The 24,999-nt window shown below is 34.9% G+C and overlaps 1 protein-coding gene and 1 long non-coding RNA gene across 5 annotated transcripts in view; one reads left to right on the forward strand and one right to left on the reverse strand.

The window, feature by feature from the left end:
- LOC139963222 (uncharacterized) overlaps nucleotides 1-24,999 on the forward strand; it is a 166,240-nt gene that overhangs the window by 18,475 nt on the left and 122,766 nt on the right. For all 4 annotated transcript variants that reach the window (XM_071963803.1, XM_071963805.1, XM_071963806.1 and 1 more), the window contains exons 21-25: nucleotides 1,175-1,297; nucleotides 2,608-2,724; nucleotides 7,873-7,989; nucleotides 8,407-8,760; nucleotides 10,295-10,417. In XM_071963803.1, coding sequence (XP_071819904.1) covers nucleotides 1,175-1,297; nucleotides 2,608-2,724; nucleotides 7,873-7,989; nucleotides 8,407-8,760; nucleotides 10,295-10,417 — 834 coding nt within the window. The remainder of the gene's footprint in view (nucleotides 1-1,174; nucleotides 1,298-2,607; nucleotides 2,725-7,872; nucleotides 7,990-8,406; nucleotides 8,761-10,294; nucleotides 10,418-24,999) is intronic.
- Nucleotides 2,892-7,110, reverse strand: LOC139963260 (uncharacterized). Its single transcript, XR_011791532.1, has 3 exons — nucleotides 6,541-7,110; nucleotides 5,570-5,784; nucleotides 2,892-3,650 (listed from the first exon to the last, which is right to left on the reverse strand). It is a non-coding gene; the product is annotated as an uncharacterized lncRNA (long non-coding RNA).

Genomic DNA, 24,999 nt, shown 5'->3' on the forward strand with positions numbered 1-24,999 from the left:
TAATTCCTTTCTTCATTATCTGACACTACTTTGCATGTGATAACTGCCATTTGAGCTGGTTACACTACTTCATGGAGAATAGTGTGACAGTTTTAGAGTATATGTGTCGATTACTTAATTGTCTTCGTTGAAAGTCGAGAGTATATAACTATAATGTAAACAAAGGCCATGTGTATAAAGAACATTAATAAATTAATATAAAGAATAAAATGACTAAGAAATGTTGTATTTAAATTATATGAATATGTATGTACATGTATATATATATATATATATATATATATATATATATATATATATATATATATATAACGAAAATCCACGTTTACTCCAAAAGAAAATATTATTAGAGAAAACCAGAGAAATAAGATATGACTCATAATTGACAAATAAGGAGTAAGTTTTAGAAAATATATTGGAATTTTCGGTTCCCCTGGGACCTCCGTCAGCAATACTTGGCAGTCGACGTAGTCGAAGTATTGCTGACGAAGGTCCCAGGGGGACCGACATGTATTTATGTATATATGTATATATACTGATAAAAATATATATATATATATGTATATATATATATATATATATATATATATATTTATATATGTATATATATATATATATATATATATATAAATATATAAATATATAAATATATATATATATATATATATATATGTATGTATGTATGTATGTATGTATGTATGTATGTATGTATGTATGTATGTATGTATGTATGTATGTATGTATGTATGTATGTATGTATGTATGTATGTATGTATGTATGTATGTATGTATGTATGTATGTATGTATGTATGTATGTATGTATGTATGTATGTATGTATATGTGATCTTCCCGCAAGCAGGAACTCGCGAAAGAAGCCATGAAGGCTTATAGACTCGCAAGCTGACCGAAGCCAATCTCTCGGCACACATCCATTTAACGTCCATGTCGGGAAGTTGTTATTGAACAACACCCTTGCCAGACGACACACCTTGCTGTCGGCGGGGAATCGAACCGGGGATCTCATGACTGGGAGACGCCGGCGTTAACCACTAGGCTATACACTCCGCCTAGTATATATATATATATATATATATATATATATATATATATATATATATATATATATATATATATATAAATATATATATATTTATATATTATACCCTTTTTAGGTACGTGTTCCTCGTCACAGTTTGAGTGTTATGATGGTTCATGTATACCCGAATCCTGGCTTTGTGATGATATTCAAGATTGCAGCGAAAATGAAGACGAGGATGGAGAGAACTGCCAAATATGTTAAGCTCTTTTCGTTTTGAATCGATTTTTATATAGTCTGTACTGTAAACAGTAAAAACTGGTTAATTTCATTTGGCAATGTCTCTGTCGAGAAATGGAGCATTCACGCATAAGTGACTACTTGCTTCCTGCGCATTCTTGTGATCCAGATACCTTAATATAAAGTTGGCTTCTCACGCATGCACAAAAAGCACAACATAAACGAGAGATTTTAACTAAAGAAAAACAATCTAAAACTACATGTTGTACTTTCGAGGGAAATTAAACATTACTAAGATAACAAATACACAACTATGTATGAGATAATTTCTAAAGAAAGTAATGTGTCACATATGTTTACGGAAGCAACTCTGATGTTAAACGTTAACATGACTTGTATGGCTGTAGAGAAGCATTGAAAACAACAAAATGTTCTGTAATTTCCTTTGAACATGAAAAGAATTATAGGTATTATCTGCCCTATACGTTGAATGGATTGAATTATGTAAATGCGACATGCTAAGATAGGTTACTGTATCTAAAACTGTTAGCTAAATCATATAATACTTACACAAACGATCAAAACATACTAAGGGAAAACAAACAGGAATGCTAACTTATAAATTATTGGAATTAATATTGATTGAGATTGATCCAAAAAGAACCAAACTTAATAAACGTCTCTTTAGATATGATTGTGTCTTGACGTCTTTGTTTGTGATGGGTAAGAAGACTGTAACTATGGAGAAGACGAGGAAGTGTGCAATGGTATGTTATTTGGTAATAGCTTATTGACGATGGTGCAACATCAAATGGTTTACGAGACTTAATGCAGAGAAGAACTTAAAGGTCATCAGCATTTGCACCAAATAAGCTATAAAGTCAAATAAAGTCACCTAAGCTACAACTTAGACAAACATTTTAATACCACCAACAAACTAACATTACCCACTTAAACACAAATATTCTAGAAAGTCAAGTAATGGTACAATAATGGCTACAATTTAAAGAAACATTTTAATACCCCACACAAATTATTATTACTCACTTAAATACAAATATGCTAGAAAATTAAATAATGGTCACCCAAGCTACAATATAAACAAACATTGTAATACCACCCACAAACCATTATTACTCGTTTAAATACAAATATGCTAAAAAGTCAAATAATGGTCACGTGGTCCATCTTCAAGAAGCATTTTACTACCACCTTCAAGATATTTTTCCTCACTGAAACATATTTGTCCAATACAACACTTTCACTTTTTTCTGGAAGTCATTTGTAATTCATAGTTAATACCAATAATCTTTGTTTTGTATTATTTAGTTACCACCTGTTATCCAGGCAGCTTTAATTGCTACGATGGAAACTGCATTCCAGACTTTTTTGTTTGTGATGGTTACGAAGACTGTAGCTATGGAGAAGATGAGGAATGGTGCAATGGTATGTTATATGATAATAGCTTATTGACGATGGTGCAATTTAAAATGGTATTTTTAGTTTTAGTTTTAGTTATGTTTATAAAGACTTAATGCAGAAAAAAAATTAAAAGTGTATTCTGGTGACAGACAAGGTGAAAGTTATATTGAGAAAGAAAAAAGGTCACCACACTGAAAACTTAAATTGGTTCACCGACTAACATAACGTTAGTCCATCTGGTGCCTCTCCCGACTAACATAGCCTTAGTCAGTTGCTATACCGACTAATTCATTCCTTAGTCAGTTGGATTTCTTAGTCGGTCATCTTAGTCCGGCAGCTTAGTCGATCAACAATTTGGTAGTCGGTAAATGTATATTAGTCAGTTACATTAGTTGGTGACATTAGTCGGTCTTTACCGACTAATTTATATGAGCCACCGACTAGTTTATAGCAGGTTTTACATTAGTCAGGATGGTGCCTCTCCCGACTAACCTTTCTCAGTCGGTATCGACTGACTAGTTGCACTGACTAGAATCACTGAAAGAATTGAACCCGACTAGTTTTACTGACTAGCATCACTGAAAGAAAAGAGAGCAGAAGAAACACTAATAATGTGTACGTTGGCAGTATTTATTTCTGATAAAACTTCTGATGTCTACAAAGGCTGACTTTCGACAGATAGAGAAGAAATCACTGTAAATAAAATCTGAAAATCTGTTTTTTTTCCAACAAAGTTAAGACAAGTTAATGGATCAAACATGAATCGCAAAAGTATAGCACTGCACAATAATGCAAAGTTGAATCTTGGGCAAGGGTTCCTCATGACTTTCGTTTTAAAGTGGTACCCCAAATCGACACCAGTTAAGTCTTCACGAACAAAGAGTGTTTCTCTTAACTACAAATGGCCTCCCACTTGTCTTCAGGAAGCCAAAATCTGCACCATTATTGACCTGTGAACAGAAAATATGATATACGTGTAAGCACAGATACAAATATAGCACATGATAACTCACATTATCATAAACATACATTTACATTAAAATTTTATAACATATTGGGAGGTATACATTTAAATCTAGGTCCCTCAAATTATAAGCCAGGAATAGCAGCTTTACCAAATTATTATTAGCTTTGCACAGCATAACACCAAATTATTTCTCAAAGCTTAATAATTATGTTAATCATGTTAATAATGATCCCAATAGACCGGGATCCCAGAGGGTTTGGTTAGCTGGGAAGGTAACCAATTGCCTTGTACATCACAATGTTCACAGTGCATTCCTGTATATGAAACCTGACGACTGGCAAACCGACTGTGGTGGGTGTGGCTGGGAGAGCAATTTTAAAGTCACCTGATAGCTAACCTAGATCAGTTTTCATGGTAACACATCAAAGTAAGTACAATGTGTCAGGTATGGCCCCAAGAGCAACAAATGGCCATTGCCAGTAATTATTGGTGGTGGGGTACCCCTGCCAGTGATCTATAATTGACCCCTCAAGGCTGACCTAGGTCAGCTCATGAGGTAACCACTTGAAACCTACTGGAAAATGTTGGTTAGGACTTCAGATACAACTGATGGGCATTGCCAGTAATTTTTATTGGTGGGGTACCCCTGCCAGTAGACCCCCAAAATGCCCATCCCCCATTGACCTAGATGAGCTCATGATGTAACCAGTTGAAAACTACTGGAAAATGGTATCACTTCATATGTAAGGGATGGGCATTTCCAGTAATTTATATTGAGGGGGGGGGGGGTACCCCTGCCAGTAGACCCCCAAAATGCCCATTCCCTCATTGACCTAGGTCAGCTCATGAGATAACCAGTTGAAAAATTACTGGAAAATGATAGGTATCACTTCATATGTAAGGGATGGGCATTTCCAGTCATTTACATTGGTGGGGTAACCCTGCCAGTAGACCCCCAAAATGCCCATCCCCCATTGACCTAGATTAGCTCATGAGGTAACCAGTTGAAAACTACTGTAAAATTATTGGCAGGACTCTATATGTAAGGGATGGGCATTTCCAGTAATTTATATTAGTGGGGTACCCCTGCCAGTAGACCCCCAAAATGCCCCCCCCCCCTCATTGATCTAGGTCAGCTCATGAGTTAACCAGTTGAAAACTACTGGAAAATTATTGACAGGATTCTATATGTAAGGGATGGGCGGACTCTGGCAGTGGTGGCCCACCAATATAAAATACTGGAAATGCCCATCCTTACATATGAAGTGATACCTATCATTTTCCTGTAGGTTTCAACTGGTCAAATCATGAGCGCACCTAGGTCAATGAGGGGATGGGCATATTGGGGGTCTACTGGCAGGGGTACCCCACCAATAAAAATTACTGGCAATGCCCATCCCTTGTATCTGAAGTCCTAACCAACATTTTCCAGTAGGTTTCAAGTGGTTACCTCATGAGCTGACCTAGGTCAGCCATGAGGGGTCAATTATAGATCACTGGCAGGGGTATCCCACTGGTAATTACTGGCGATGGCCATTTGTTGCTCTTGGGGCTATACCTGACACATTGTACTTACTTTGATGTGGTTACCAAGAAAGCTGATCTAGGTTAGCTATTAGGTGACTTTAAAATTGCTCTCCCAGCCACATCCACCACAGTCGGTTTGCCAGTCGTCAGATTTCATATACAGGAATGCATTGTGAACATTGTGATGTACCAGGCAATTGGTTACCTTCCCAGCTAACCAAACCCTCTGGACTCCCGCTCTACAGATCAGTGAAAATTTGACCAAACTTATGAAGCTTGCACGTAAATGATATACTAGACTGTTTTTTTTTTAAAACAGGTTATGAAAAGTATCTTAAATATCATTAAACAGTTGGGTACAATAGTTAAACTCACTCTTCCATCTTTTTTCTCTATGGTATTTGTTCCTTTGCTTTTTGGACTCTTGGATAAACTCTTTTGTTCTGCGAAGGGTACCAATATATCATCTTAAAACATGTCTTTAAGCCATATATAACACAGTTCTCCTCTTCTGTTGTTGCCTCCACACTGGTGTCGTACATCACAGGAAACCTCACCCTTGACTTAGATATTTGGCTTTTCAATTCCTGCTGGAAAAAAGAAACAGCAAAGTATTCATCATTTGAAAAAAAAAAATTAAATGAAGTTGTCACCACAAAGTTATGTGAGATTTGCTTCCACTATAGTCTCAAAAAACAATCCCAAAGTTTGAAGCAGACTGTATAAAGCTGAAAATTTGAACGAGAGTGTCATCACCATTGCAACCAGAATCAAAAATGGGCTAAATCTTTGTTTGTTTTTATGATCTTTAAAAATATAAAATTTTAGAAACAGAAATGCACTGAGCCAACTTATTTATAGGCCTAATCGTTTTTAGTTGTTATTTTGCTTGCTCACATAACAAGCCTGTTTAGACCTAGGCTAGAGGAGAATCAGTACTTTGTTACACTAAGTTTGTCTTTCGGTCGTTTTGATTTAGTCTTACTAGTAGTACTAAAGTATATAATGGACCGGCGAAGACTAGAGAATACCCAGAGTTTTAGCAACTGCGTTAAACTGTATCATCTGATCTATTATTTACGTCAATGAGTTTCATTCAATCTAGGATCAAAAAGAGAAAACTAATTAATCTTAACCTTTAAACTTTGCTACTAAACAGATATGCTTGAATTACAAATAAATGTCAAAAAAACATAATCTAACATAAACAGAATAATTTGAATTCGCGCAAGTGAACCCTGCACTACATTGGACAGAAAAAAAAAAACGTGCAATTAGACCAAACTAAACATACTAAATTTTCCGTTACTTCTACATAAAATATCAATACAAATACAACAACTTACTCTTTTGGCAGTATACTAAAAGCACATGTTATAATAACTTCAGACTATCAAGCTTTCATGAGAAAAAACGGTTAATACTTCTTACAGTAAGCAAGTCGACCGTGAAGGAATGTCGCAATTGTTTCCTGGGTGTGACCGGAAATTAAATACTAAAAAATGATAAATGAAAAGGTTAAATACAACTGAAGCGTGCATCCTGACTGCTCGCAACATATAATACCGTTGACTATCCAACATAATTTGTTCAGCCTACTGTGACTGTACGTTTGAAGGTCTAGCCTTGCTTATTCAATATCGCAAAGCCTACCCATTTAGATTCACATGGGAAATTACAGGAAATCTTTACCAAATGAGTGTAGACTTCAAATAAACTATTGAGCCTTATAGTTCCAGCATTTGTTTGGGAATAAATTAGAAGATTATGTGCCACTGTTCAATCTAGCCCAATACACACATAACACATTGTTAATTGGTGTTTAGAATGCACACTTTAGTGTTGAGAATGCACTGCAGTACCCAGTAGAAGCCTATCGGCTACTCACTGTCATTGCACTTGTGCATTGCGAAACGCCAACGTGACAACGGTAGCGTTACACTAACCATAATACAGTACTAGTGCCAGTGGCCTAACAATTAACTTTAATTTTACCTTCAAGTTAAAGGAATAACAGGTAGGCCGATGATGCAGTTAATACCTTCATTCTTCTAAAGACCTTCTTGGGTGATTTACGGTTCAAAGTTGCTGAGAGTGATCGTATGAAACTATGCCAAGTCCAGCAAGCTGCCGTTGCCTCTCGGTTTCCAAATTAAAGTGAATCGAATTGGGTTAAAATACATTAGTCCGTCGACACCGACTAAGCTACGATTATGGCGTAAATCGGGTGTCCGTGTCGTTCTTAGTCCATGGGTTAAAATACCTTAGTCCGTCGCCACCGACTAAGCTGCGATTATATTTTCCTTAGTCAGTGTAAACTGACTAAGAAGCAGTGATGAAACGAAGATTTTTGCTAGTTCGTGTGCATTGACTAACGTTACAAACTAATTTAACGTTAGTCCGTGGCAATATTGACTAGTTTATTTTTTCAGTGCAAGCTACAATTGAAACAAACATTTTAATACCACCCACAAAATATTATTCCTCACTTCAATGCAAATATGCTAAAAAGTCAAATAATGGTCACGTGGTCCATCTTCAAGAAGCATTTTACTACCACATTCAAGATATTTTTCCTCACTGAAACATATTTTGTCCAATACAACACTTTCACTTTTTTCTGGAAGTCATTTGTAATACATAGTTAATACCTATAATCTTTGTTTTGTATTATTTAGTTACCACCTGTTATCCAGGCAGCTTTAATTGCTACGATGGAAACTGCATTCCAGACTATTTACTTTGTGATGGTTACGAAGACTGTAACTATGGGGAGGATGAATACGATTGCAACGGTATGCTCTACAATATATAATTCATATAATTACAATGAATCAAGTACTGCTAATGGGTTTATTGTAAAACTCAGTTACCCATGATGTTACGAAATTTGATCTTACCAGGCTCGCGACAGAAATAATATCCAACTTGAGTAATATTCGATAATATACATTAAATTAGTATGCAGCCCACATGAATTCTTCCTTACAAGTAATCATATGTACTTGAAATTTAGGAGCACCTTTGAAAATGACCCACATCTAAAGTCATTAATATTTCAGATTTACTCCTTACGAAGCATTTATATACGTCTGATTTAAAGCTGTATCATGCAATCTTTCTTAACCGTAAATGTTTAATTTGGCTGTGTTCATTCCGTGAGATATCGTACAAACATCCCACAACTAAGTGCTCGCTTCTTTTCTCGACAGCTCCTGTAGATGAAATATTCGTCCTAACGTCTTACAACTTTACATCACCTAACTACCCATCCTTCTATCCGAATAACCATCGAACATCCATTGTTTTCTCAACTTTTGAAAACTCCAGGCTAAGCCTTAGTTTCGATTTCATCAAAACAGAAGTTGGCTATGATTTTGTAAATGTTGCCAATGGAAATAATACAGATGATGCTCATCTTCTAACCTGGTCAGGCGGACCATCGTATAATGAGCTGAAGGTTTTATCAGCTGGGAATTCATTGTGGTTTACGTTCCAAACAGACGGAAGTGTAGTCGATACTGGTTATTCTGCCCTCGTGGAAGTTATCAACCGCACAGACAGTGGTATTTATTTTAGTGTTCTGTTATAGAGCAGGTATTATTTCCCTGCTTACATATTAATAAAATGTGAGCATTTGTTTTTCATCCCAGAAACATCCAAACACTTTTTTTGGATATTCCTCCTAATACATGCAGAATTGTGGTAATTAAACCAATGTAATTGTCAAAACAAGATAAATTGGTATTCATGTCTACATAAGACCTCTAATTGTGCAAACAATTTTATCCAATAATTGAAGGACATTTACGTACCCCGTATTGCTTAAACTATTGTACAACTCGTTTAGAGCGTCTGTAGTAATTATTGCCTTCTAAGTTGACACTATCCTATATAACTCAACAACCGATGTATCGTTACGTGAAATCGTGTATTAGCTATTACGCTTTTAGTTGAAGGCAATCGCTATTAGCTGAACGCAATTAGCTGAACGCAAACATTGATACTTTATACCAAGATATTTATGAATTTTACCGAAAGGGCTCTTTTGTGTTGATTTAATGTTTGTTAACTTTTTATTATATTTTATGACAGCAATTGTTATATCTCTACTGTGTTAGGCTATCAGGCGAGCATATTTTTCATGCATTTTACATAGCATCCATCTAGTTACCAAGTTTCAGCTATATTCTGATAAAGTTTCTCTCTGTCTTTACAAACCCACTTGTTGGCATATGATTTACATTTTTGAGTAGACACGAAATTCGTCGATACATTTAAGGTCTCGCTAAAAACAAAAATGTATAGTTCAGTCTTAGCTACAGTTAGTAACGATGTCTAAAACGAGCCAACAATCGCCTACCATATTCACTATGTGATGTTACCTGATATTCCGTTGCGCAATATTTGCAGTTTTGCGACGTGAACTATGATACATTCCGATTTTCCTACATTGCAGAGTAAGGGGTGTTACAGTGTTTAAGCAAATTTGAAGAAAACCGATACGATTTAACAACCAATTAAGATTAGAGGCTCATAGGGCACAATGAATCGAATACATTCTTGCATTGGAACTACGAAAGTTAGCATAGTGGCGGTTTGTGATGATATAAAGCCTTTCAAATCGTCTTCCAATAGTCCAGTCCTGACATTCTTGTTACTTGATACGTATTTATTCTTAAATCTACATGAAGAGGATATTGCTAATCATTTGAGTGCGGATTTTCATGGTTTCTTGTTGTTCTATCATTACGAACGCAGCACTAGGAAACTTTAGGGAGCTAAAGTTTGGCACAAAGTTGGGCACGAATGTAAACTTTCATGTAGGTTGACCAGCTTAAATATAAATATTATTGAATCATTACGGCTTCATATTGCTGCAAAATAATCTAATTGGAGAAGGCAAATGCAAAGCCTATAAAGCAGTGATTCTCTTGTACACAGATCATATTTATTTTATATCTAACTGAGTAGATCAACTTGAGGCACTGAAACCATTACATCTTAAATTTTAACAATTCACATTTAACTGCAAGTTGCCAATAAATACTTATTTGAAAGATAAAAGCAATGACTTTGATCACTTTTGTTTCATTCCAGTTTTAGACTGTGAAGGAACCTTCGATTGCATGATAGGAGTATGCCTGCCTAGAGATAGAGTGTGTGATGGGATCAAAAATTGTCAAAACTTCATTGATGAAAGCGAAGAAGCATGCAATGCAAGTGAGTATACTGATTTCCGAGAAATCACTTAAACGTCTAATTTTAGTTGGTAGCGAGGACTTGCGTCTTGATTCATATTAGCCTTATATTCAAATTTGACCAATATTACATTTACTTTATAAGAGCTAATCAAACTTAGCAATGAGGGGCTATGAAACAAATACACAGATCACATTAAGTTAATGATGAAGACAGTTACGTAATCTGATATTATATTTTTAGTAAGCTATAACAAAGAGGGCACAAGATAATTTTTCTTTTGTTATTTCGTTATATTATTATGCCAAGGGATCAAGATATATAAGAAAGGTAACGACTGAAGCTAGAGTGAGTTACTATGTAGAAGTCTATGTTCCATTCGATAATTAATAATGCATGTATCAGATAATTCTTAAAGAAAGTAATCTTTCCTACACGTTTTAAGGAAGCAACTCTGATTTTAAGCAATCACATGACTTATATGGCTGCAGAGAAGCATTGAAAAAAGGTATTCTGTATTGCCCGTTGAACATGAATAGAATTCTAGGTATTTGTCGGGCCTTATACGTTGAATGGATTGAATTATATACATCAATGCAAGATGCTAAAATAAGTTACTGTAACTAAAATTGTTAGCTAAATCAAATAACATTTACACAAACGAACACAACATACTGAGGGAAACAAACAGGAATGTTAAATTCTAACTTATTGGAATTAATATTAATTGAGATTAGTTCCAAACGAACCAGACTTAAATAAATGTCTCTTTGAACATGATTGTGTCTTGACTTCTTTGTTTGTGATGGCTACGGATACTTTAATTATGGAGAAGATGACGAATAGTGCTATGGTATGATATATGGTATTACTTATTGACGATATTTTTAGTATAAGTAATGGTTAAAAAGACTATGCAGAGAAGCACTTAAAGGTCATTAGTTTTGGCACGAAATATGCTAGAAAGTCATCCCTATCTACAATTAGACAAAGATTTTAATACCACCCTAAACTAGTATTACTCACTTAAATGCAACTATGCTAGAAAGTTAAATAATGTTCACCCAAGCAGCAACTTAAGCAAACATTTTAATACCACCCACAAAGTATTATTCCTCACTGAAACATATTTGCCTAACATAACAATCCTCGCAGTGTGTAAGTAATCTGGATGAAGAATTACCAGGGACTTTCTTTTGCAAATTTTGGTATTTTGGACCAACCGGGGCACATTTTACTTATGCAAGGGACCATGTATAGAAGCCTGGGCACGTGCTCCCGGCTCCGCCTCCCCTGGTCAAACTAAAGCAGCGTAAAGGACCGCGCAAAAAGATATACACGCATTAATCCATGGTAAAATGAAAATGCAATGTATTTATAAGCTCATCTTTCCTTTAATTCTAAATGAACCATTCAATATAGAGTGCTTGACTGAAGAGGGTGTGCTTGAGTAAGCAACAAAGGCAACGATTGCCCTTGCTGCAAATATACTTTACCAGTATTGTTTGACTGTCAGTACTATGATCCTGATGAGGAGGGTGGTTGGAGTAATCGTACGTTTATTCAAGTTAATTAAAATTCCAATATAAATACATTAAAGTGCATATTTATAAATAGGGTGTTAAAACATAGTGAAAAGTTATAAAGGTTAAATAGTTAAACAGCAATGACGGTATGTACAAAATAATAAATCTTAAGTTGATGAAAGAGTAAAAGTTAAGTTTGAGGTACAACACACTGAACAAAATCGCAGCCCTATAAAGAACAATGTTTCTTTAAACGTACAGTTCGAAAACTGGCAAAGCAGGGACTGTGGTACAGTCTTTTTCGCACAAAGCAAATATAAAATTCAAATATAACTGCTTGCATACACTTTCCACTTCAGTGACTTTTCTGAAGCCCGCCCAATCGAGAATAATTGTTTAAGAAATTGCATTGGTTTTACTGTGCGCCCCGATGTTGATTGCTATTCACTGCGTTGATTTCCAGTCAAAACTTTGTTAAGTTCATTTGCAGACAAGATGCAGTTTGTTGGCCGTGTCATAGGATCCACAGTCTCATATATAATATATATATATATATATATATATATATATATATATATATATATATATATATATATATATATATATATATATATATATATATATATATATATTGATATTGTATAGTGATGTAATAAAACCATTTAAACACATTTTATTGTAATTGTTGTTTCAAATAGACATAAAAAATGATTTCGACATTGATTAATATATATATGTAAATCTACTATATATATATATATATATATATATATATATATATTTATATATATATATATATATATATTTATATATATATATATATATATATATATATATATATATATATATATAAATATATATATATATATATATATAAATATATATATATATATATATATATATATATATATAGTAGATTTACATATATATATTAATCAATGTCGAAATCATTTTTTATGTCTATTTGAAACAACAATTACAATAAAATGTGTTTAAATGGTTTTATTACATCACTATACAATATCAACTGTTTGATGATTTCTCATATTGACTTTTCCCTCATTATTATATTGATACAATTGTGGCATGTTCTTTTCGAGATAGTTATAATGATCGGTTGACACATTGAATTTCAAATTATTTACTACCATTCCGTCGTTATTTAACTTTTATTTGTTTTACAGGTGCCAAGGATGAAATCTTTGTCACGAAGTCTGACAATCTTATCTCCCCCAATTATCCATCCTTCTATCCAAATAACCATCGAATAAAGATAATTTTCTCAACTTCTGAAAACTTAACACTCCTGATGAGTTTAAATTTTATCAAAGTTGAGCGTGAATATGAATTTGTCTGTTGGAGATGGTGATGAACCTTTGCGACATTTATTTTGTTTTGTTATTTGCTATTATTATTATGCCAAGGGATCAAGATATAAAAAGATCGGTACACCGAAACTAAAGTGACTATTTAGTTGCTTCAGTTATGTTCAAATATTGTTTAAGGAACATTATTATTCTTCAGTTCACTTTATTTGCATAATTTTGATTTGACTCAGTGCAAAATGATCTTCATTTCTTCTTTGCAGAAACTATTGTCTTTATTGATACAGAAACACCAGTGACGTCATTATTTTATCCATTTGATTACCCAAATGACCACCGGGATGAGATGGTTTTCGTTACGTATCAAGGATTTCAGCTTCTTGTTGCCTTTGAATTTATAAACACGGAAAAGGGTTTTGATTTCATTAAAGTAGGTGATGGAAACATAACTGGAGATCACGTTCTGCTCTCGTGGTCAGGAGGACCAACTGCAGAAGTACAAGTGGTATCATCGGGGAATTTTGCCTGGCTCCTCTTTGAAACTGACAAATCGTTTGCTTCTGCAGGTTTTAATTGTTCCGTAACACCAGTCCTCATCTCTCAGTCCGGTGAGTGATTGCCATTTTAATTTATCGTAGATAAATTGCAAATTCAAAATCTTCTCACTACAAGGTTGAAATGGTCAAACTCTCCAATTTAACGAACAAGTATGGATATTTTATGAAATTTTGTGACACGCTTTACGTAAGAAATTACATTAAACAACGTTTACAATAAAGTAATCCTGCAACATTTAATTTTGTAACAGATCTTGATTGCGACCAATCATTCAACTGTCAAAATGGTGCCTGTGTACCAGAATCATCTGTTTGTGATCAGACAACGAACTGCGGAAATGGCTTAGATGAAGACGCGCTCACCTGTTCAGGTAAGTAATTTATCAGATAAAAGTAGCACTGTATAATGAATAACAATGACGATCTGAAATTTTCTACACGTATACTTTTCTGCTTTGTATGAATAACCGGTAAAGTTGAGCTATTCTTGTTTTGTCATTCAGGACGGTCCTGCTACAGCTCTCAATTCCAATGCGCAGACAGTACCTGTATTCCAGCTAGTTCAGTTTGCGATGGACTACAGCAATGTCCAGGAAACGAAGATGAAAACAGCTGTTTGGGTACTACTTCCTCCTGTTATAAATCCAACACTGAATAATGTTGCAATTGCATTTGCAGCAAAACATAACTTATAGGTGGTGGCCATACCTTACAGTATATCACGTGATGGATGGTTAAGATTATTATCAAAAGTGGTTGCAACTGGATTATTGTATTACTGGAATTGTGACATAATAAACCAAGGAACAGCTCGGCCTTTTCACAATTACAGGACTCTCAGCCGAACATGTATTGTATTTATGCTCTTAAAATCATGCGGACCTATCTTCATAATACGTTTGTTTTCTTGTGCACACAGGATGTGGTGTAAGACCTCTATCCTTTTCTCGTATCGTTGGTGGTATAGCAGCTCAACCTGGTGAATGGCCCTGGCAAGTAAGCGTTCGTCAAAATATTGCTCTCTATAACTTTGAAGGCCATTTATGCGGTGGGACTCTTCTGAATAAACGATGGGTGCTCAGTGCAGCACATTGCTTTGAGTAAGTAAATCATTCAAATATGTAGCAACTTTTGAATATTGTTTAGATAGCATCCTCTCCTTACTGCAGTAACTTGAATATATCCAACTAGGTATAAAAAACTATGATAAATGCTAAAACCTATGCAACAATTGTTGAGTTTTTTAAGAGGCCCAAATCGCCATCACATGGTATGTTTACATTAAATAGAATTTAAACGTGGAAATAATCAAAAGTGAAGTAACCTATAGAGACTTATAACTGAGATTGAACAATTCATGATACTCTTAAACTTAAAGAAATATCTCACTTTTGGCTATAGTTGGTGAAAGTATCAACTTAGGATTATTTAATAATTTTACATTTTTTGGTAATTAATTGTCACAGTGGTACGTTCATGGTATTGCATTTTCTAATGACGCATGTTGTGTTTGCATTGTTGATATTTGGAAAATGTAAGCATGTCTGCTTGTTTGTGTTCGCAGCGAATATTTTCGAAACGAATCAGAATACAAAGTAGTCCTCGGAAATCACCGGGTAAATGATTTTGATGATACCCAACAAAGTATCAACGTCTCCGAAGTTATAGTGCATCCTTACTATAACAGCTTTACCAGTAACAATGATATCGCTTTGTTGAGATTAACGGGTGATGTTGAATTCAACGATTATATACGGCCCGCGTGTCTGCCTTCCCAAGATTGGCCAGCAGGGACGTCTGTCTGGATAACAGGATGGGGAGAACAAGAAGGTATTTAGATAGTTTTCGTATTACTTTGGCGTGATGACATGTTTGTGTAAAAGCCTCCTTCTAATTTACAGTGAGAGAGAAGAGGATAATAACAATAATAATTAATTTCGGTAAACCTTTCAATAGTGCTTTATGACCCATCTCCGTCGGCCTATCCTGTCATATAGACCAACTTAATATCTTATCGCAGACTGCAATATGCTAGTTAATAGGGTTCCGTCCTGCATGTTTGTTGTTGTTTTTTGTTTTATTGCGTGTTGGGGATTTAATTATAATGGCACAATAACACAAATATATTTGTAACGTGTTTGATGTGACGATCCTCTTCTTTCAATTCCTTGCAGTATTTCCCGAAGATGAAACATTACAGGAGATCAGTGTGCCAATAATCAGTACGGCTACTTGTAATCAACCTGATTGGTATGATGGTGACATCATAGAATGTTGTATGTTCTGCGCAGGATTACCAGAAGGTGGCAAAGATTCCTGTCAGGTGAGATTCATATGTTATAGTCGTTACTAATCGGTGAGTCTATCCTCACACTCGCATCCTAGCTAAGACAACTAACCTGTCATCGAATTTGTACTCGTTGATTTGTACAAAGCAATTCAACATTCCATCTACTACGCTGATTCCTCCAATTTTATCATTTGTGTTATCTTATGGCTATAAACTTTCTTGAGTCAATAATTATGTACTACACATCAAGATCTAAATAAAATTAAAACGTCACGATGTTACCATGCACTTGGTCAGCTTTGTTTGGTTTGGTATGTTTAAAGGAGAGGTCCAAGATTACAATAAACTTTTCTGTGAGCCAAATGGCATCATTCACCAATAACATATTTAATCAGTCTAAGTATGTGAGTTTGCCTTTCCAACATACGTATGAGTTTGCTTCTTCTACTCCCCTATTCCTATGTTCCTTCGACCCTATATATGAAACAGCTTGACCAGAACGTTTCCGATAGTTTATATTTCGAAGTTGAGTAGAGAAGAAACAAGCCCCGAGAAATCCTGACAAGTGTCTGAACCTACTTTGATAAGTGCTTCTATCAACACATAATCTAACATTTCCTTTTATCGACAGGGTGATAGCGGTGGTCCAGTCGTGGTGGAGAATGAACTTGGTGCCTTTGAAGTCATGGGCATAGTAAGCTGGGGCATTGGTTGTGCGGAACCAAATTATCCAGGAGTCTACACGCGGGTATTCGCCTACCTGAGTTGGATTAATGAAACCATACACTAAAGCTTCTGTATCAAAAGATAAGGAGTGACTGCAATAAGCAACAGTTATTTGACATATTTGTCAATATCATGGCTGATAAAGGCCTTCCTTCATATTTGTCAATATCATCGCTGATAAAGGCCTTCCTTCATATTTGATAATATCATCGCTGATAAAGGCCTTCCTTCATATTTGATAACATCATGGCTGATAAAGGCCTTCCTTTATATTTGATAATATCATAGCTGATAAAGGCCTTCCTTCATATTTGATAACATCATGGCTGATAAAGGCCTTCCTTTATATTTGATAATATCATGGCTGATAAAGGCCTTCCTTCATATTTGATAATATCATGGCTGATAAAGGCCTTCCTTCTTATTTGATAATATCATGGCTGATAAAGGCCTTCCTTCATATTTGATAATATCATGGCTGATAAAGGCCTTCCTTCATATTTGATAACATCATGGCTGATAAAGGCCTTCCTTTATATTTGATAATATCATGGCTGATAAAGGCCCTCCTTCATATTTGATAACATCATGGCTGATAAAGGCCTTCCTTCATATTTGATAACATCATGGCTGATAAAGGCCTTCCTTCATATTTGATAACATCATGGCTGATAAAGGCCTTCCTTTATATTTGATAATATCATGGCTGATAAAGGCCCTCCTTCATATTTGATAATATCATAGCTGATAAAGGCCTTCCTTCATATTTGATAATATCATGGCTGATAAAGGCCTTCCTTCATATTTGATAACATCATCGCTGATAAAGGCCTTCCTTTATATTTGATAATATCATGGCTGATAAAGGCCCTCCTTCATATTTGATAATATCATAGCTGATAAAGGCCTTCCTTCATATTTGATAATATCATCGCTGATAAAGGCCTTCCTTCATATTTGATAATATCATCGCTGATAAAGGCCTTCCTTCATATTTGATAATATCATGGCTGATAAAGGCCTTCCTTCATATTTGATAATATCATAGCTGATAAAGGCCTTCCTTCGTATTTGATAATATCATGGCTGATAAAGGCCTTCCTTCATATTTGATAATATCATGGCTGATAAAGGCCTTCCTTCATATTTGATAATATCATGGCTGATAAAGGCCTTCCTTCATATTTGATAATATCATGGCTGATAAAGGCCCTCCTTCATATTTGATAATATCATGGCTGATAAAGGCCTTCCTTCATATTTGATAATATTATGGCTGATAAAGGCCTTCCTTCATATTTGGTAATATCTTCGCTGATAAAGGCCTCCCTTCATATTTGATAAGTCCATGGCTGATAAAGCCCTTCCTTATTTGATAATTCTTCACTTGCGTTTAAAGCTGGTATGCACAGAACAGAAAAGTTTTGGTAATGAAAAGCTAGCTTTTATACTGTTTTAAAACATTTTCTAATTGCTTCACAGGGGTTTCATTGAGCAGGTGAAATATTATCTGTTACAGTAGTCTCTTGCAACTAGTCATTTTTCCATCGATAATGCCTCCGAGATTAGCTTTGTAGTACTTTTATTTCAATTTATAATTTCAATTCCAATAGCTATTTGCAATGCCTCCACATTTATCCATATACGTAATGCATACGTAGTTCGGAAATGAAGTAATAAAGTAATAAAATCATTTTCAGTCAAGTATATTTGATATAAAGTATTCATTTCAATGGCCAATCCTGTTAGTCACAAGTAAAATTTGTATTGACAATTATACGCATGTGAGCCAATAGATGAGATGGAAAAAAGCACAGCGATGTTAAATGTTCTGTTTGAAGGCAATGATATGTTTTCCGTGTTCGTCAAGTATTTTTTCAGAAGATATTACTCCTTAAGAACAATACAGTGTCTATTTCTGATTATATATGGGTAATGTCAAGGTGGCTGCTGTCAAAATCTTGAAATTTCTAAACAACTGATATAAGCATTGCCCTGCAAAATTTAGGTGTGGTTTATTGCAATGTGATGCTCTTCTTATAGGTTTGCTGAAATATGAGCGATACTTTCACCTTCAGTAAGTATATTAAGTAAGTCAGTCATTGCATTAAGCATAGTGTATACCTACAAGGTAGAGATACCATTGTGTTTTCAATTGGTTTGTTTCTATTTGTACATTTGGGTACATATAGTATCAGTCTGAATCGAGTATTAGTTTACCTTTTTTTTTTATTCTGTTTATTGATCAAACCATCCAGGTAAGTTTATACATAAGATAAATTGAGATAGGACTTATAAATATATACCTTGCGAAATTGTCTTACAAATAAAGGGAAGAAAATTAACAGTATCTTAAAGCAACTTGTTAGGTTAATCATAGGTGAAATCAAAAATATTCTCGCACGCAGAGAAATCCTCTTTCAAATCTAAGTAATTAATGCGCCCGCTTTGTATTCTATATCAGTCTCATAAAAGATGCAAAACTCAACATGAAGGATGAATTAAAATTCATTATTAGGCACAATGTAATGTAATTTGCAATGAAATAAGTAGAACTTAATATGTAAAATAAAATAAAATTGTAAGGATGGCAAAGGGAAAAAAAATCTTGCTCTGAAAATACAAAATATTAGTTGACCTATCGTCAGTCTGCCTGTAACTTTGAACTACTTGCCATCTTTCAACAAAGCATGAAATAAACTGTAGCTTATGTGTTCATACGACAAAACAAAATTAAAATCATGTGACAAAACATATAAATATTTTATATCTTGATTTTTTACTTGAGTTAACTTTGTTCAAATGTTTGAAAAGTCTTCAAGAGAACCGAAGAGGACAAGATACTTCGCAAGTGCAAAACACAATATTCTTGGTATGTTGACTTAGTTTTACTTGTCTATTACATGCTATTTCATTAACATTGCTTGGAGGAGGGGAAAATGCGCACTTATTTCCTGAAAAGTCGAGATTTTGCAATAACAACACAATCCACTGATTCAATGTATTCGCAATCAGTGATATTTTTTATACCTTATTAATAAACTCACGCAATGGTTTTCGGGGCTGTGACGTTTTTACACAATACTACACGGGTTAACTTCGGATCCAAAGGAATAACTAAGGATGCCAATGACATCCTCTAGCAAAGCTCTTTGAGCGTTAACGTCTGTGAGCTATATATATATATATATATATATTTTTTTTATTTTATATATATATATATATATATATATATCATACCATTTTTAGGTACGTGTTCCTCATCACAGTCATCACAGTCATCACAGTACAAACTGGATTATTTCATTTGGCAATGGTTTTGTCATAAAATGGAGCATTCATTGCCTCTCACGCATGCACAACAAGCACAACCTAAACGAAAGACTTTAACTCAAGAAAAACAATCTAAACTAAATGTTGTACTTTCGAGGGAAGTAAAACATTATTAAGATAACAAATACACAACTATGTATGAGATAATTCCTAAAGAAAGTAATCTGTCACATATTTTTACGGAAGCAACTCTGATGTAAAACGTACACATGACTTATATGACTGTAGAAAAGCATTGAAAACAACAAAAATATTCTGTAATGCCAGTTGAACATGAATAGAATTATAGGTAGGCTATTGTCGGGCCTTATACGTTGAATGGATTGAATTATATAAATGCGAGATGCTAAGATAGGTGTACTGTATCTAAAACTGTTAGCTAAATCATAGAACATTTACACAAACGATCAAAACATACTGAGGGAAAACAAACAGGAATGTTAAATTCTTATTTATTGGAATTAATATTACTTGAGATAAGTTCCAAACGAACCAGACTTAAATAAATTTCTCTTTTAACATGATTGTGTCTTGACTTTTTTATGATGGCTACGGATACTTTAATTATGGAGAAGGTGACGAATGGTGCTATGGTATGTTATATGGTAATTGCTTATTAACGATATTTTAAGTATAAGTAATGCTTATGAAGACTATGCAGAGAATCACTTAAAGGTCATCAGTTTCGGCACGTAATATGCTAGAAAGCCATCCCTATCTACAATTAAATAAAGATTTTAATACCCCCCACAAAATACTATTCCTCACTGAAGTGCAACTGCTAGAAAGTCATCCCTATCTACAATTAAACAAAGATTTTAATACCACCCACAAAGTATTATTCCTCACTGAAAAGTTAAATAATGGTCACCCAAGCTACAACTTTAACAAACATTTAAATACCCTCCACAAAGTAGTATTGCTCACTGAAACATTTTTGTCTAACATAACACTCCTCGTAGTGTGTACGTAATCTGAAGGCAGAATTACCAGGAACTCCTTTTGCAAATTTTAGCATTCTTAACTTTGAGGCCAATGCTGGTGACATAAAAATAGCGTAATGTCTGGTGTACATGAACAGATGTAATGATGATGGGGCGTCAGCACAAGGCCGATGAAAGAGCAACACCGGGTCCTATACGATTGATTGGAGTCCGTAAGTGTAAATCTCATGCGAGATGTCAATAGAAGTTGCCAACAAATTTGAGTAATGAAGTTAAATATTTCCACGTGATCATTATTTTCTTGCTTTTGTAGTATTAAATGCTTAGAAATGCTAGGCAGAACTGTTAACTTACACAAATAGCAAAATGGTACTTTGGACCAACCGGTGCACTTTTTACCTATGAAAAGGGACCACGTATAGAAGCCTGGGGCACGTGCTCCCGACTGACCCCCCCCCCTGACCAAACTAGAGCAGCGTAAAGGACCGCGCAAAAGGTATACATGCATTAATCTATGGTAAAATGAAAATGCAATGTATTTATAAGCTCATTTTTCCATTTATTCTAAATGAACCATTCAATATAGAGTGCTTGACTTAAGAGGGTGTACCTGAGCAAGCAACAAAGGCAGCACACTGAACAAATATCGCAGCCCTATCAAGAACAATGTTTCTTTAAACGTACAGTGTGAAAACTGGCATAGCAGGGACTGTGGTACAGTATTTTTCGCACAGAGCAAATAAAAATTCAAATATAACTGTTTGCATACACTTTCCACTTCAGTTACTTTTCTGAGGCCCGCCCAATCACGTATAATGGTTTAAGAAATTGCTTTGGTTTTACTGTTCGCCACGATGTTGGTTGCTTTTCACTGTGTTGATTTCCAGTCAAAACTTTGTTAAGTTCAATAAGATGCAGTTTGGTGGCCGTGTAATAGCATCCACAGTCTTACTGTACAAAACTAGATTACTCAAGGACTCTAGGTGAGTTTAATATTGACATGAAATGAATCTATAGCCTCTAATTAATATCCGCAGGAACATTGAAGTAATTCCTTGCATAAGCTAGTGTATGATTTAATGTGTGGATATAGGTTCCGCAATGCGCGAGGTATACGTTAGGTGTTACAATGTGCACCGTTCACTAGTTCCTGATATGTTTTCTTGTTGCATTGTTGGTTAGGTTCGATATGATACATAAACATTTAATTTACATGCTAGGCTATACAGTTTGGTAGATTGCACTGGTGAGGCTGATGTGTGTGATTTAATGTGTGGATATAGGTTCCACAATGTGCGAGGTACACGTTAGGTGTTACAATGTGCATCGTTCACTAGTTCCTGGTATGCTTTCATGTTGTATTGTTGGATAGGTCCGATATGATACATAAACATTGAATTTACATGCTAGGCTAAGAATGTACATTTTGGTAGATTGCCCTAGTGAGGCTTATGTAGTAGGCATATAGGCAAGCTGGCTTGGCCAATATTGTTATAGAAAGAATACTAGGCATATTTATACTGCTTAAACAATAGAAAATGATTGTGGCATTGTATTGTTAAAGGTCAATATTCTCAATGAGAAAGTGGTTGCTTTGGTAACCAGTCTTATAGCCATAGTTGTTCAGTTCCACATGTATTTTTTTTGGGGGGGGGGTGGGCGGTGGAAGTTCTTTTCACTGTTTTTAAATTGTTTATATTAAAGAAGGAGTACAGATTACAAGTAACGAGCAATATCGAACTGTGAAGGTGTAGTTCAGACTACCACTACAGAATTGTATTATCATTTGAGTTGTTGTTTAACCTTATGCATGTTTAACCTCCAGAAGACCCTAGAAACTGTATCCAGCCTACACGAGATTATCAGTGTTACCCACACTGCATACAGTGACCAGACTACCCGAGATTATCCGTGTTATCCACACTTCATACAGTGACCAGACTACCCGAGGTTATCATCCTGCCTGAGTCTACGTGAATACTGAATTGGGATCTACAGCACTAGAACTTAGTGTTCCAGTGTAAAAGTTTTGCGCCATAGGGATATCCTTTTTATTTATGTATTGAGTATATGGAGAAACCGGTATCTCTTGCACGTGTACGTTGTAAGAGTCACGTTTGACGGTTTGTTAGACTTCTCTAACAGAAAATGCAGAGAAAAAACCTTCATATATATATTTGTTTTTGTTCGTGTTTTCTGTTTATATATATATATATATATATATATATATATATATTTAGGCTATATATATATAGGCTATATATATATATATACCTATATATATAGGCTATATATATAGGCTATATATATAGGCTATATATATAGGCTATATATATATATATATTTATATATATACGCTTACAGTGAAATTACGATCTTCCTTACCGGTTTCGAACCTCTGGACATACAATCAGCGTCCATAGCCTAGTGGTTAGGGTGTCCGCGTACAGAGCGGAAGGCCCGTGGTTTGAATCCCGGTGGAGGCTGAAAGTTTTTTCACTGTTCTTGATTTTCCAACTCATTACGATTTTCATTTATATATATTCATTTGCCTTTGTCGTTTACCTCCATTGCATTAACATAAAGTCTGTTTAAAGTATCTCTTTCGAGATCCGGCTTTAGGAATCACAAATAATTTCGAGTTGGTCAGCATCATGTTTGATCTCTAGAGTTAGGCAAAACATGTCACCAAAAACAGAACTAGTATTGTTCGATACAGGTGACAAACGCTTACAGTGGAATTACGATCTTCCTTACCGGTTTCGAACCTCTGGACATACAATCAGCGTCCATAGCCTAGTGGTTAGGGTGTCCGCGTACAGAGCGGAAGTCCCGTGGTTCGAATCCCGGTGGAGGCTGAAGTTTTTTTCACTGTTCTTGATTTTCCAACTCATTACGATTTTCATGTATATATATATATATATAGATATATATATATATATATAATAGATTTAAATATATGCATGTATATAATGTATGGCCGTGAGCAACATTCTGAATCTTTTCAGTATCGATATATCACAGTCTTAACAGTTATCATCCATTGATCTTTGAAGAATGCTTAGCGGTTATTTTTCTTCTTTATTACAATCCCTTTCCTTTCAGAAAAAACTGAACAAATATCGCAGCCCTATAAAGTACAATGTTTCTTTAAACGCCCAGTTCGAAAGCTTGCATAGCAGGGACTGTGGTACAGTATTTTAAGCACAGAGTAAATATAAAATTCAAGTATAACTGTTTGCATATACACTTTCCACTTCAGTGACTTTTCTGAAGCCTGCCCAATCAAGTATAATGGTTTAAAAAATTGCTTTTGTTTACTGTGCGTCACGAGGTTGGTTTCTATTCACTGTGTTGATTATAATCTGGTATACCAGTCAAAACTTTGCTAAGTTCATTTGCAGGCAAGATGCAGTTTGTTGGCGGTGTAATAGCATCCAGGAGTCTTACTGTACAAACTAGATAACTAAATGACTCTAGGTGAGTTTAATGTTGACATGTAATGAATCTTTAGCCAGGAACATTGAAATAACTCCCTGCATAAGCTAGTGTTTGATTTAATGCGTGGATATAGGTTCCGCAATGTGCGAGGTACACGTTAGGTGTTACAATGTGCATCGTTCACTAGTTCCTGATATGCTTTCATGTTGCATATTGCTGGTTAGGTCCGATATGATACATTAACATTTAATTTACATGCTAGGCTAGGAATGTACATTTAGGTAGATTGCCCTAGTGAGGCTTATGTAGTAGGCCTATATGCTAGCTGGCTTGGTCAATATTGTTATAAGCCTATGTGGTTCAAGCTGTATACTATGTGCATTTGTGATGAATTAAAATGAGCCAGTCTCGTTCTCAGGATAGCTGCATTATTATGTTCCTATATCCTATCGTAGGATATG

Source organism: Apostichopus japonicus, chromosome 21 (assembly GCF_037975245.1).
Source record: "Apostichopus japonicus isolate 1M-3 chromosome 21, ASM3797524v1, whole genome shotgun sequence".
NCBI classification, from domain to species: Eukaryota; Metazoa; Echinodermata; class Holothuroidea; order Aspidochirotida; family Stichopodidae; genus Apostichopus; species Apostichopus japonicus.